The sequence below is a fragment of the Prionailurus viverrinus genome, chromosome E1 (genome assembly GCF_022837055.1).
Source record: "Prionailurus viverrinus isolate Anna chromosome E1, UM_Priviv_1.0, whole genome shotgun sequence".
Classification (NCBI taxonomy): domain Eukaryota; kingdom Metazoa; phylum Chordata; class Mammalia; order Carnivora; family Felidae; genus Prionailurus; species Prionailurus viverrinus.
This window is the reverse complement of record NC_062574.1, coordinates 4,422,288-4,437,451: the sequence shown is the minus strand read 5'-3', so window position 1 is coordinate 4,437,451 and position 15,164 is coordinate 4,422,288. Positions and strand designations below refer to the sequence as shown.

Genomic DNA, 15,164 nt, shown 5'->3' with positions numbered 1-15,164 from the left:
GGAGCGTTTTCTTCCGCGTCTCACGTGGACACAGCTACCTATTTCTTCTTCTGATCCCGACCTTATTTGCTTTCTGTGACTCATTCCCAGAACTCCCTTCCATTCGTTTTCCATCATGGGGCCAGCCCCTGAGTGTGAGGCACCGGGCTGCATTGGAGGGAAGAAAGGACGAAGGCCGTCCTTGCCTTGGAGGGTCTCGGAGAGGGGACCGAGGCATGCTGCATGTGCTAATGGAGGGCTCTAGGGAGGAGGGATCGGGCCCAAGGAGTGTCAGGGGGCAGTCTTTCTTTGTTGGTAGTGTTATTTCATTTTATATTTTATTTTATTTCACTTTATATTTAATTTTATATTTTATATTTTTTATTTCATTTTGTATTTTATTTTATTTTATGTTTTATTATTTCACTTTATATTTTATTTTATTTAATATTTTATTTTTTATTTAATATTTTATTTTTTATTTTATATTTTATTTTATTTTATATTTTATTTCATTTTACATTTTATTATTTCACTTTATATTTATTTTATTTTACATTTTTTTATTTTATTTTATTTTTATTTTTGGGAGAGAGAGAGAGAGAGAGAGAGAGGGAAAGAGAGAGAAGCTCAAGCAGGCTCCACGCTCAATTTGGAGCCCAGTGTGGGGCTCGATCCCCACATGACCCTGGGATCATGACCTGAGTCAAAATCAAGAGTCAAGATATTCAACCGACTGAGCCACACAGGCACCCCATGAAGGATCTAATAATTCTGCATAAGTGAGCCCACCTCAGGGCTCCGCGATCCATTCTTTCTTTATGAACTCTGAGTCCACCCGGAAGACTGCACCCCGTCTCTGGGCAGATAGCACAGCTCCGCATGTCAAGGGCCAGACTCAGCCCAGTTGTGCCCCGATCAAGCTCTTGGAACTTGAGTGTATAGGCAGTGAACTCTACCCATATCCCCAAAGTGGCTTCCACCGTGGCCGGATGGGTCTCCCCGGGGACCGGTTCCGGCTTCTCTCGTCCCCTTCAGAACTGACTTTTACTTCCTCCCACATCCCCCACGTCTGCCCAGTTCCCAAGGCCGATTCTACTTCTCACTTAACGTCCTTCTGTTCTGGTCAGGCCCTTCCTTTTCATCCCTGCTGTCAGGAAACTTCTGTGTCTTCTGAGAAGCCTTCTCTGACCGTCCCAGCCGAAAATGGTCCCTCCCTCCTCTGGATTCTGAAAGCTCTTATTGTCTGCCGGCTTCTTGTTTGGCACTTCTGATAGACTCCTTTGTGTAGTTCTTTCTGTTTTTCAGTCGTGTGTGTCTGTGCCGTATCTTCCACATTGCACAAGCCAAGTCCCTTTGTGTTACACCTGCCCTCATCTTCCACAACAGCAGCGGGGCAAAGATCGCCCGATTGATCCTGTGGCCGAGGGGGGCTGCCTCTCGGCGTGGGAGCGTCTTTGAGACCCCGCACCCCAGAGACCGCACAGTCTGGCGAAGGATTTTCCCCGTCATGGCTACAGCGCGTTTACAGAAAGTGAATCGTGGCCATAGCCAGTCTCCCGTATCCGTTATCATTATAAGATGACGAGATGTGTGCTGCAGAGGGTGGGGGACCACAGCGCACGCACGTGGCCTGTGTTGGTTGACAGTCTTCAGACTCGGCTGAAACAAAGAATGGTAACAAGGAGGTTGGCTGCATCTGACTCCGTGAAACTCGGGGAAATGGAGCTCGGTGGAAATGATTGTCGGTCTTTATGTTTGGGGATCATGGGTTTCCCACCATCTCTTATGGCTTCTCATGTAGAAACCTACCCATTTGCAGAGACCAGAAGGGGAAGAATGTTGTGTGCTTTTTATAAGTGACTCAATGATAGAAGACCATCGATAAAGCCAAACTCGAGGGGCCTCTGGTTGGAGACGCTAGGATAACCACAAACAGTAAACCCGTGAGAAGGTATTCATGAGTCTTACGCTCCCCGAGGTATCTCTTTCGGCGAACCCTCACAGAAGAAAACATCTGCAGGGCTCTGATTGGTCTCTGCTTAGCTCAGGTCAGAGCAGATTAGCCTCCTGTTTTATCATGGCCCAGAAAGGCCCCTCGCCATTGGCTGGAGGCCATCCCGGGAGCGGCGATGGCAATTTCTGCGTGTTGCCTATTGGGGTGCGTTATTGTCTGTGATCGTATCCTATTCACGTGTACGATGCAGTGTCAGAGAGGTGGCAGGGCTGAAGAACCTTAAAACTGCCCCCTCTTTGCTGCTATAAAACCAAAAAGTTACGGGCTGCGGGAGTGTGCGCGCGTATTTGAATTCCGCCAAACCTGAAGGAACGAAGAGGAGGGTCTCGGCTGTCTGGGTGCAGATGAAGTTTTTGACGTTAACCTTCTCCTGCGTGGCTGGGAGCCCGTTTCCAGGAGCAGAGAGGAGACAGGCTTCTATCCCTGCATTCTGACGGCAGGGGGCTGACCTCCAAGGTCAGGGTGTGGTCGCCACCAGGACCCGCCTCTCCCCTCTCACATCACAGAGGGGAGAGGCCCTCAGCCCTTGGAGGACTCTTTACTTCTTGGTTTACGAATGTAGACTTAAGCCTCCCATTTAAGAGAGACAGAAAGGAAGGGAGGGATCCCATAACCCCTTTTCTGCCTCTAGTCTCTCCCTGACATTTGATCTTTTTACACCCTGGTGTTCTCCAAAGCACAACATTGGTAGTGTTCCCCTTACTCAAGATGCGTCTGTGTTTTCTGGTTTATACAAGGGAGTCTGAATCCCTAGTCTTGGTGCCCTCATGGCCTCCCACAACTGGACTCCGTGCATAACTACTCCTGTCGCCTTCCATGGCCGTGAATCCTCAAGCCCGCCCACGCTGCTTTCTCTCTGGGCCTTCGCTCCTGTGGCCACGTGGCCTGGAGTATCATCCCCTTAGCTCAGTCTCCTACCCACCCTTCCTGGCCCATCCCAAGGGCCTCTGTTTTCTCCTCTATTAACTGGGGACGATACTGGAAATTTCCTCTTGATTTGTTGGACCGGTTATAGGACACAGGGCACTCGAAGCACTTAGGACGATGTCTGGCCCAGAGCAAGTACTCAAGAGAACTCATTATCATCCCTGCAGCGGATTAGAGCCTGACAAGCGGAGAGGAGATGTTGGGCCCCTGGAGCAGCCACCCTGGGCTTTGAGAAGGAAGGGGGGAGCTCTGTGTCTGGGGGTGTGTGTGTGGGGGGGAGAAGTCCAGAAAGGTGGAACACGGTCGCAGAAAGGAAGGAGTTGATGTGTCCGGGGAGAGGCACGTTGCCATTGGCCCTTGGGGGAGGGGGGGCTCTGAGTGTGCACACCCCTGAGCAAAGAAGCCAGTGATTGACATTAAGATGCTGGCCATGCTGCCTCAGTTTCCCCAAGATCGAACACCAGACGGACCACAGTGAGCCCTGCTTACAGATACCTGGGCCTTGTCTTCTTGTCGGGCTTCACCAACAGGCTGGGGCGGTTTCCCTTTCTGGACACACGTTTCACCTTCCCTGGAGGTTCTGTCCCCCCACCTGTGTCTCCTGTGATATGGCTGATGTCACACTGGCCGGGGTCCCTCGATCTAAATTATCTCTGTGGTACGCAGACGTGTGCGTGTGTGGTGGTAAAATATACATAACATTTTAGCCATTAAAAAACTTGTTTTAATATTTATTTATTTTTGAGAGAGAGAGAGAGAGAGGGAGAGAGAGAGAGAGAGAGAGAGAGAGAGAGAGAGAGAGATGGAATCTGAAGCAGGCTCCAGGCTCTGAGCTGTCAGCACAGAGCGCCACGTGGGGTTTGTCACCTTATTCACGGAAACTCTGTCCCCATTAAACACTAACTCCCAGTCCCCCCTTTGTCCCCTGGCCCTTGGCAACCACCATACTCTTTTCTCTCTCCGTGAATTTAACTATTCTCTTCTATACAAGTAGGATCCTACAGCATTTGCCTTTTCTTGACTAGCTTATCTCACTTAGCCTGCTGCTGGTAGGTCCATCCATACCAGAATCTCCTTTCTTTCTAAGATCGAATTAACATGTCACTGTCTATACACACCACGTTTGGGTTACCCATTCATCCATGAATGGACACTTGCGTCGTTTCCATGTTTGGGGCTGTTACGAACGGTGCCGCGGTACAGCGGGGTGTGCAGGTGTCGGAATCCCTGCTTTCCCGCCCTCTGGGGCGTATACCTGGGTGTGGAATTGCTGGGTCTTACGGTAATTCTGTGTTTCGCTCTTTGAGTTTTTGCTTGACTCTGTCCCGTTATGTCTGTGTCATTCTACGTTCCCTCCAGCAAGGATTTTTCCACCTGCCTGTTCTTTTCTGACCTTCCTGTTTTTATTTGTTGGTTTATAGTAGCCATCCTGATGGGTGTGAGGCGATCCCTCGTTGTGGGTTTTGCTGGCGCTTCCCCGGGGGTTAGTGATGCAGCACCTTCTCACGTGCCCTTAGTGCCGTTTGTCTGTCCCCTTTGGGGAAATGCCCTTTGCCCGTTTTGTTTTTGTTTTTGTTTTTTAATTGGGTTGTTTGGTCTTTGGTTTCATTCACTGTAAACGTCTTGTGGGTCCGGGGAAACCTCAGCTCCTGTTTTTCCAGCCACTGCCCATAGTAACAAAGACAGCAGCGGGCTTTTATCGGGTATCTTGGTCCTGTTTGCCGTGTGCTCCGTGTTTACGTGGATTTCCCCCCGAACCCTCCCAACGACCTTTTGAGAAAAACTCTGTAATTGTTTCCCCTTACACTTGAAGAAATCTGACGCCCTGGGCATCACAGAGAGAGAATAGGTGTGAACCCACAAGGGCTCCCCTGACTCTCTCCGTAGGTAAGCATTCTGATTTCTTCTCCCGCCCCCTGACCGAGGAGTTGGCATTGAAATCTCATCAGAAATACACCAAGTGTTTGAGGGAATGCTATTTCATAGGAGACCATCCAGACCTTGAGCCCTCTTGGTCCCTCTGGAAAACCATATTTACTCCGATATAAAGATTCCTTTCCTAAAATCACAAAGGTTTACATTTAAAGCAGACACAGAAATGTGTGGATTTCCGGGGCGCCAGGTGGCTCAGTCGGTTAAGCCTCTGACTCTTGGTTTCAGCTCAGGTCATGATCTCCTAGTTCGTGGGTTCGAGCCCCACATCGGGCTCTGCACTGACCGCATGGAGCCTGCTTTGGATCCTCTCTCTCTGCCTGTCTCTGCTCCTCCCCCACTCGAGTGTGATCGTGCCCTCTCTCTCTCTCTCTCTCTCTCTCTCTCTCTCTCTCAAAATAAGTAAATAAACTTTAACAATAACAACAAGAAAATTAAAAAAAAAGGAATGCGTGGATTTTAAGTGCTAAACCTTCAGCTGCTCCTAAAAGCTGTCTGAATGGAGTGATTTGATAGATCTACCCAGGATCCAAGTCTCTTGCCTGAACTCATTTAGTTGGTGGACGCCATATTGCACTCAGGGTCCAATCTTTCCTTCCCTCGTAGCTAACGATTCTGTGATCCTAGAGCCCCTTTCCTCTGAGATGCATGGCATTGCCCCTCTTTGTCACTTGCTGTCTGTCCAGGTTTGGAGACAGTGAGGACAGAGCGAAGGCAGGGGACCCTCGTCTTGGGGACACTGGCTTTTCAGCCCTGGAAGGGTCTGACACAATGGTTCTTTGGGGGAGCGTTCTCCATTCTTGTTATATTGGTTTTTATCTGGCCTTGGGTTCACTCACACAGCTGGGGCTTGGGGCCGAGGCCAGAGCCGTGACTTAGGGTTGGGAAGAAGTTGGCGGAACATTCCCCAGCAGGGCTTGGGCAGGCCCAGGGAGTCCTGCCCAAAATCCAGTGGACAAAGGAGGTCTTGTCTACGGGCCTAGGGGGGTGGGAGGCATCTGGTCAGTGACACAAGCTTGGCCATTGTATGTCGTGACCTTGGCCAACTTTTTTTTTTAGCTGAGAAAGGGGAAAAAAGAGAGTGGTGGGGGCGGGGGGGGGAGGGGGAAGCCTCCAGAAACTTTGCAACTGGAAAGTCCAGAATGCGCCCTCGATTTCCTCGCCGGACCTGGAGCAGATTTGGAAGGAGCTGTGGGATGTCGTGTGTTCTTTGTGAAAAAAGAGCAGAGCGCACAGCCACAGGCACACCCTCCGGGGTGCCCTGAGCAGTGACCCCGGGGAGGCCACTTGCATCAGTCTTAGTTCCTGCAGAGGGTACCATGGGGAGGAAGCTGGCAGGGGCCTGGCCTTGCGTCTGGGGACCTCGCATGGGACCCAGGACTCTCCTGTGAGCTAGCAGCCCCTCCGGGAAGATTCGCTCTTCTCTGATGGTAAGGATCAATTCGGCTCGCCCGCAGGTGTGACCTCAGCCTTTTCTGAGTGTTTCTGAAATAACTTTGATATCTTTAAAAAGCGGTTCTGAGAACCTCGGAGCGGGGGCTCTGACGGTAGAGCTTAGAAGGCCTGGGGGCCCCGTGTGCTCGGGGCCGTGCGGGGACCTGTGACGGGCCCAAGGCAGGAGCAGGGGGAGGAGAAGCCAGGGCCCTGGTGCGTGCGAGATGGGGAAGGGAGGAGGAGGAAGGTGCCCAAGGGACTGTTCACGGAGAGAGAGGGAGTCGGCTCCCTGGTTACCTGGCAAGCGGTGTGGTTGAGGCGTGTGACCCCGTGGTGGCATGGACTGTGGGGACTAGAGTCCACATCTTGCCTCCCTTGCTTCTCCCAAATGTGAAGCTTGGCTCTTCCCTGCCTGCCCACCCACCACGTACCCATGGCCACGTTCTAGGTGGGACGCTCTAAGGGGAAAACTCCCGCCAAGGTCATCGAGGATCGGCCCGGGGAACCTGGCGTCTGTGCTGTGGTTCCAGGCTGGTCTGGGCGCTTTCTGTCCTGTTTGCTCAAGGTGGCAGTGGTGGCCGTGCTTAGGGTCATGCACGGATGCTCTCCTGAGATGCAACAGTGGAATAGCCTTATTGCACCCACCTTCCTGCCTCTGGAAGTTAGACACCTGCCTTTCTTGGGAAGACGGACTTCACATCAGCCAAGACTCTAGTGGCCACTCTCTGGAGGCTTTGTGGACAGCTTGGGGGAGGGGGGCGTCCAGTTTGTAGGGGAAGGCTAGTCTGTCTCTGCACAGAGCCTTCTTCCAGGATATTCTCTCCTGCTGACAGGGTCAGACGGCATCTGGAATGTTGGTGTGGCTTCTGATGGAGGTCTGAACCTGTTCCAGGAAGAGGGAGATGGGACTTGTCATCCAGGGGCACCTGGGAAGTTCACGGCTGGGCTTCTCAAAGGTTAAAGTGCATCCGCATTGCCCAGGGACCTTTAAAATACAGAGTCTGGTGCTGGGGTGGAGCCTGGGACTCTGCATTTCTGGCCAGCTCCCAGAGGACAGCTGTGCTCCTGGTGCAGGGGCCCCACTTTGGGGATGATGTTTGTAAAGAATGCAGACTTGCCAGTCACCTTCTGATGGAATGTTGGGGAGCATTGGGGGTTCCGGGGGTCTGGCCCTGGCCGCAGGCCATGGCAGGGATGTTCCTGGGGAAGAAGGGATCAGTAAAGAAGGTGTACCCTAAGGGACCTCCAGGGAGCACGGGGAGAGCTCAGGTAAGCTCTCGGGCAGGGACTGAGGCCTGCGGTGCCCGAGCTGAGGTGGACAGTTCGAGTCCCGGCGTGTGTGGGGAACATCTATCTGCTACCAGGCTCAGAACAAGCCTGAGCTGGATGCGGGGTGAATCCCAGCTTCTGGGGAAAGTCCAGGATGTCAGGAATCTGGTCGCTGAGCACGTAGAACTCAATCGTGTGTGATTCTTGGAATGACTGGGAAGGCGCCGACAGGCCCATCAGGATGGAAGAACTCACCAGAATTCACTGTGCTCTGAGGTCGTGAGGCAGAATCGCAGGAGTTCGGGGCCCAGGCAGCGTGCTGGGTCCGCTCTCGTGCCCCTGAACCTGCGTCTGTACTTGAATGTGACTTTTTTTCCCTCTTGCAAAAGCTGTGTGTCCTTAAAGCAGACAGATTAAGACCAACATCCAGAATCATTGAGTATTAGGATATATAAAGAGAGGAAGGAAAGAAAGGGAAACCTGAGAAACCCTTGGAGACCATCTGGTCCAACTTCTGTATTTTCGAGATGAGGAAATTGAGGCCTCCCGGCAGAGAGGAATTGCTTGCTCAAGATCTCACAGCAAGGCAGCGGCCGCGGCCAGGCACTCGGGCCTCCCTGTGCACCTCTCACATTCTCCGCCCGGAGCTACAGAGCGGTGCAGGGTCGGGGGGGCGGGGGTCCCAGCCTTGGACGGCGATGTCCTCGGCTGTCGCCATCTATCTGGGACCCGTAGCAGAGTTCAGAAAGGTCGGCTGAGCTGGGTTGTTGCAAGGGTGCCCCTTGCTGACCCGTGGAGACCGTCGCCGCCTCTGTTAGCCTTCCTCTGCCTCCAGTGCCTGTGGTTCAGAACCAGCCAGGACTCGCTGGGAGCCAGCCCGCGGTCACAGGTTTTTGAGTGGAGCCACTTGGAGCGCCGTGCCACACGGTGGCTGAGATGAACCTCCTTGGTGACCACACGTGCTGCCCCTGGAGTTTTGGTGCCCGTGAACCTGCACCTGGCGGCCGCCAAGCTGAACCAGCTGGATCGCAGCCACAGGTGGGCCGTCAGACCCCCACCTTTGTGCCCCAATGGGTTCCAGCCTGCCATTTTTTAAAAAATGTTTATTTTTGAGAGAGAGAGAGACACAGAGTTGGGGAGGAGGGGAAGAGAGAGAGGGAGACACAGAATCCGAAGCAGGCTCCAGGCTCTGAGATGTCAGCACAGAGCCCAACGCGGGGCTCGAACTCAACGAGCCTTGAGATCATGACCCCAGCCGAAGTCGGACGCTCAACCGACTGAGCCACCCAGGCCTGCCATTCTTTATAGTGGCACTGACTCCCCGCAGAAGCCGGCTTGTGTCCCTGAGCATCTGGGGGCTACGGTGGTGGCCCCTGCCCTGGGATCCCCTTTGTGGCGGGCAGGCTGCTTTGCGTGAGCTATTGAGCCTGTGACTCCCTGAGCCAGCGGCTTTCAGCTCCTTTCCTCTCTTCTGAACTTCTGAAGTCCATTCTGAAGGCAACAGAATGCTTGGTAAATGTGGGTACGGGGTTTCCTGCAGGGGCAGAAGGACTTGAGAACGTACTAGAAACAGTGGCGTGAGGCCCTGGGGTTTTTGTACCCTAATACTAAAGGAAGGCTGGGGAGGGGGATTCAGTAGTATTTCCTTTTCTCCCCGCCCTGCCACCCCCCCCCCCCCCAATATCGAGTGTTGGCCAGGGGTCCTCTCCCTACCGGGAGCTGCACTGCTGGTGAACGATCGTCAAAATATCCTACGGAAGCATCTCCCAGGGCAGCATAATGGATATCGTTACTGGTGTTAACCAGTGTGGAAAATCTAGGTTACCTTTTGAGATCCTTTGCAACTAAGAGGAGTGCTAAACCCCAGCCCACCTACTTCTTGTGACACATAGGGACATGATCAGCCCTAAAGAGGCCCAGACAGTGACTTGGAATAAAGGGGAAGAGAAGATTGAGTTCGGCCCTCCCGTATGGGCTTGAGGTTCCCGTATGGGTTTAATACAAGTTAGTGTCCTGGTTTGGGCATAAATTTTCTTTCCTTTTCTTTTTTTTTTTTTTGAAACATTTTTTTAAAAGTTTATTTATTTATTTATTTATTTATTTTTTAATTTTTTGTTTTTTTTTTTTTTCAACGTGTATTTATTTTGGGGACAGAGAGAGACAGAGCATGAACGGGGGAGGGGCAGAGAGAGAGGGAGACACAGAATCGGAAGCAGGCTCCAGGCTCCGATCCATCAGCCCAGAGCCCGACGCGGGGCTCGAACTCCTGGACCGCGAGATCGTGACCTGGCTGAAGTCAGACGCTTAACCGACTGCGCCACCCAGGCGCCCCTTAAAAGTTTATTTTTTGAGAGAGAGAGAGAAAGTGCAAGTCAGGGAGGGGCAGAGACAGGGAGAGAGAGAGGATCCCAAACAGGCTCCATGCTGTCAGCACAGAGCCCGACGTGGTCTCGAACCCACGAGCCGCGAGATCATGACCTGAGCCGAAGTCGGATGCTTAACCGACTGAACCACCCAGGCGCCCCCGGGGCATACATGCTCGTGATTTCCGATTTTTGTAAAATCACTTTACTGGCATCTTAGATAGCACATCTTTTCCCCCCGAGTTCCGAGTAGGGTTTGGTTGAGCAAACTTTCCTTCTCTGGACCAAAAAACGTTTTGGGGAAACATGCCGGGGGTGTGTGGGAGGAAGGTAATATTTCATCTTGTTGGGAGGTCTCTGTCCTCTCTTGGGTATGTGCCTGACCCTTTTGCAAGCTCACGCTGGTCATTTAAATGCCTTGAAATTTCCCTTGTGGTGGTTTTGGGCCCCGTTACGAAATGTGTTCCTCGGGTCATAGGACCCTGGTGTTGGAGGGCCGGTTTTAACAGATGAGGAAACGGGGGCCCAGAGAGGCAAAGGGAACTGTGTAAATTACAACTCGCTGTCTGGGAACACGGTCTCCTTAGCCCAGGCCTGCATGCTTTCTAGAAGCTGAGGCTTTCTGTAAGTCCAGAGGTTGGAGGTAGGACATCAGAATGGCCCGTGCTGTTTTTATCTGCCAGCGAGGGGGTGGGAGGAACGGAGCCAGCATCCCTCGAAGTGGAGAGTTGGAATAAAATGGCCTTGTTTGTTACAAGCTGGTGAGCAGAATCATTCAGGTTTTCCTGCTTAGGGGCCAGAAGTTGGAACAGTCTGCCGGGATCATGCTGCCTCGCTCGCCCTTTATAGCTTTGAAACATCAGGGCCAAACAGATCGATCTTAGGAGTAGGGCAAGAAGTTAACGGGCTTTCTTTGGGGTTTCCCAAGCCCCTCCAGGCTCCATGGTACAGCCTCTCGTCTTATCCCTGGAACTGTTCCTTTTATTTTTTATTTTTGAGAGAGAGACAGAGTGTGAGCAGGGGAAGGGTAGAGAGAGAGGGAGACACAGAATCCGAAGCAGGCTCCAGGCTCTGACCTGTCAGCACAGAGCCTGACGCGGGGCTTGAACCCACCAACTGCGAGATGAACCATGGGACCAACGCGGGGCTCGAGCTCATGAACCATGGGACCAAGACCTGAGCCGAAACCGAGAGTCAGACGCTCCACTGGCTGAGCCACCCGGGGGCCCCATAGTGTTGTTTGGTCAGTGCGGAGATGGTTCTGAGAGATGGTGACGAGTGGGTATCTCTTGGATCCCTGTCATGATGTACGGTGTTGCTGGACGGATGGCCACCAGCAAAAAAGGACAAACCCTCTCAGAAAGGAGGTATTGGCCGACATCCAGGGTTCCTCGTTCCTTGCACCGTCTCCTCCAGAACCCTGTACCTCGGCCCCTCTGTCTTGTATCCGGACGGCAGGTGCAGCAGTCACGGAAATGTCTTTCTCCGGCATCAGTCAAGGAAGGGCTCACACAGGAATGTGCGTAAGACCCGAATAGAAGTCACTTCCTACATGATGGATTCCTTCCTGCCCTCCACTGCTTGACCCCAGGCACTTGAGGGCCATGACTTGGCTTCTGACACAGGAGGGGCCGCCTGACTCAGCCTTGGAGTTTTGCAGGATCGTTCGCAGACTTGCCCCACTGGGGACCCCATGTTTTCCAGCTTAGCAAGCTTTCCCGTGAGGGCTGACTTCCTGTACTCTTGCACAGACTAGATTGTAATTGTGTTAATCAAAATTCCTGGTTAACCAGATCACTCTGTTCCTTTTTAGGATCAGAAAATAGAGTGTATTGTTCTGTGTCCTCTCCCCGCCCAGTCCTGAAAAACAGGCCCAGGGAGGCACTGAGGGGCTTATGGATGGATATTCAGGGCGGCCAGGACCGTCGCTGAGTCTTTCAAAAGGATCCAGACACAAAGCGGGGCGGGCTCCAGGCATGTGGCTGGCAGCTTTGTGCTGGGAGAAAGCTCTTATGGCACTGATATCTACCTCTGTTAGTGGGTACCAGTGGCACAGGTGTAAGGCTCCCTCTAGCAGCTTTGTGGATGGAGGGCAGGGATGGGTGGGGTGGGGGGATGGGATGGAAGAAGGTAGCCCGTGCAGGCAAGGGTGAGTATGACAAACACTCCAGGGGGCCTGGAGCTGGGGAACCTGAGTGAGTCACCCTCCGGCCACTTGTAGATAGGATCCAGGAACGCTTCATGGGGGTGGAGGTGTGGCAGGAGTGAGTGAGAAATTCCAGCCACTGAGATGTGCATTACTGCTGCAGGCATGACCCCCCCCCCATCCATTCACCCTGAGCAGTGAGGCCAGAGGAAGAGTCCTGGGGACCTTCGCATCTAAATGATGAAAGCCCGATTTGGAAAGTTCCTTTAAGGGGCTCCAGGAAGCCATGTTAAAGGTGATTTCTTTGCTTTTTTAATGTGTGTTTATTTTTGAGAGAGAAAGAGTGGGGGGAAAGGGGCAGAGAGAGAAGGGGACAGATGATCCTCCGTGGGCCCTGTGATGTCACAGCACAGAACCCGACGCGGGGCTTGAACTCACAAGCCGCGAGATCATGATCTGAGCCAACGTCGGACGCTCAACCGACTGAGTCGCCCGGGCGTCCCCAGAGGTGATTTCTTTTTTTTTTTTTTTTTTAATTTTTTTTTAACGTTTTATTTATTTTTGAGACAGGGAGAGACAGAGCATGAACAGGGGAGGGTCAGAGAGAGGGAGACACAGAATCGGAAACAGGCTCCAGGCTCCGAGCCGTCAGCCCAGAGCCCGACGCGGGGCTCGAACTCACGGACCGCGAGATCGTGACCTGAGCCGAAGTCGGCCGCTTACCCGACTGAGCCCCCCAGGCGCCCCGAGGTGATTTCTTATAAGAGCAGTTTGAGTAGACACATGAAGAGGTCTGGCAAGGCCTTTGATGAGTGGGTCCCGTTCCCTGAGAGCTGGTGCACACGGAGAAGCAGAAGGAAGGAAGGCATCGTGCCAGACAATCTGGCTTCCCGAGCACGGCTTTGGCCTTGGCGATGCTCTGAGGGTGGTGCAGATCAGGACTCGGGGAAGCCTGGATTCCCACTGAGTTTTCCCTTAGCCAGCAAAGGGCTCTGGTGCCACTCTGTCCTCTTTAATGGATTCCGGAGCTCAGGACTCCCTGTGGAAGCCTGTTGCCCATGGGGCCAACGAAAGGTGGCTGGAGGTCAGACTCACGACCCCTGGAACCAAGAAAGGTCTGTGGTCCCCAACGAGTCCTGCCCTTCTGTCCCATTCCTTCTGGCTGGAAACCTGTCATTCCCCAGGAAAGCAGCGAGAGCAGATCCAGATGCTGGAGGATGGGAGCCAATGAGGCAGGTACCTGATGGCCTCGCCATGGGGACTAAGAGGAAGAAGGATGTTCTCTTGTTGGGGTGGGAAGAGAGGTTTGATTTCATGTCTCTAGGTGCCCTCGCTTTATTTTGTCCCACTCCTAGATCTTTTGCACTTTTTAAAAAAAATTTTTAATGTTTATTTTTGAGAGAGAGAGACAGACAGAGCATGAGTGGGGGAGGGGCAGAGAGAATCGAAGCAGGCTCCAGGCTCCGAGCCGTCGGCACAGAGCCCGACGCGGGGCTCAAACTCATGAACCATGAGATCAGGACCTCAGCCAAAGTTGGACACTCCACCACCTGAGAGCCACCCAGGTGCCCCTAAAAGGAGGCACCTTCTGAAATGCAGTTACAGAGAACCCGAAACCAGCTTTGTTTATGCTCCTTTACTGGGGACACCCTTCACCCACTTAAGCGTTGTCAGACTTTCTCTTTATCTTTGTTGTGAAAATACATCGTCCTCCACGCGTCCGCCATCAGGCTTGTAAAATCCATGTCGCCTTCAGCAGCGCAGGACCTTCCTTCCACGATGCACATCTATGTCTTCTTTTAGCTGAGGGATTTTTTTTTTCCTTTCCTCCTATCAACCATGGTTTATGGTTTCTTTTCTCCAGGAGCACCTAGCTCTCTACAAGTCTGCCTCTTGGCTTATTCTTCTGTCCCTCTGTTTCCATTTTTCCCCATTTCCTTTGCATACCAGGAAAAATTCTTAACATTGGCTTTGTGTATAACTGACTCTTTTTTTTTCCCCTTTTGTTGCGAGATTAATTCCATATTCTGTTGCAATCCATGTGGATGTTCCTCTGTCGCTACCTCGTAAATTTCCCTACCATTTTGTTAATTTCCTGTCTCCTTTTTATAGCCTTTGTTTCCTTTTTCCACCGACTTGCTTTGCATTAGTTTGTCCACTTCCTACGATGTGTTGTTGTTGTTGTTGTTGTTGTTGTTGTTGTTGTTTTGGCTCTTGTATTATGGATGCTATATCTTCCTGCCTTCTATCGAGGTTGCTAAACATTTTCCTGGAATCTTCCGTCTGGATACCATATGAGGTCATGATTAGAAGACCGTGCCTGTTCTGAGGCTTCTGGATACCGTTCCTCCATTTATTCTCTACAGCGAAAGAAACTATAGTATCTTGTGTCCTCCCACCTCCCTGGACTCAGGGTTGAATAGCCCGTTCACTGGGATCCGGGAAGAGCTGGGGTTTGTTACGGGTGGGGCACACACATTGCTTAGACCCCCCGGTCTGTCTACTTGGTTGGTGCAGTGGCCTCCTCCGATCTGTTTGGAACCAGTTTCAACTATGATTCCAAGTTTCCATTGCTCCATCCAGTGTTCTGGGCACGGTGCTGAGACTAAAGCTAGGGACAAGATGGACGTGGCTGTGTCTTTCTGAATCTTAGTCTGTTTCTCACTGTTGTATGGTCTCTTCCTCCTCCTCCTCTTCCTCTCTCTGGACAGGTCTCCAAATCCCTTCCTTTCAGAAGGACGGGAAGACACTGCCAGGGTCCATCCTCTCCCCACCAGCTTATAAATAAAACTACTCTCGAGGATTTCACTGTCCGGAATGCACTGATCCACTGGTAGGGGCCCCTTTCTTCCTCCCCAGCTGTTTTCTGTGAGCCGCGCTCAGACTGCATACAAAGGCCACCAGAGCTGGAGAGAGGACTATTTTTACCCGTAAGATTGCAAAGGTGCCCCCTGTTGTGGGTGCAGACCCTGGCAGCATAACTGTGGGAGCGGGTGGCCCTGCTTCACGCTTTGTGTCGCGACCCAAGGGCAGGGCGAAGAGCACCTTTCCTCCCGTAGCTGTCCCCAGCTTTGCGTAGGAGCCTCTCCATCCTCAA

The 15,164-nt window shown here is 52.3% G+C and overlaps 1 protein-coding gene across 7 annotated transcripts in view; it reads left to right on the top strand.

Moving 5' to 3' along the window:
- GAS7 (growth arrest specific 7) overlaps positions 1–15,164 on the top strand; it is a 214,705-nt gene that overhangs the window by 106,270 nt on the left and 93,271 nt on the right. Inside the window, exon 1 of one of the 7 annotated variants that reach the window (XM_047831880.1) lies at positions 6,051–6,285. The exons of 5 other annotated variants lie outside the window; for them this stretch is intronic. In XM_047831880.1, the coding sequence (XP_047687836.1) occupies positions 6,283–6,285 (3 nt within the window). In that variant the 5' untranslated portion in view covers positions 6,051–6,282. Of the gene's footprint in view, positions 1–6,050; positions 6,286–8,190; positions 8,597–15,164 lie in introns of those variants that run through there. One more of the 7 variants, XM_047831878.1, reaches the window with a different exon arrangement.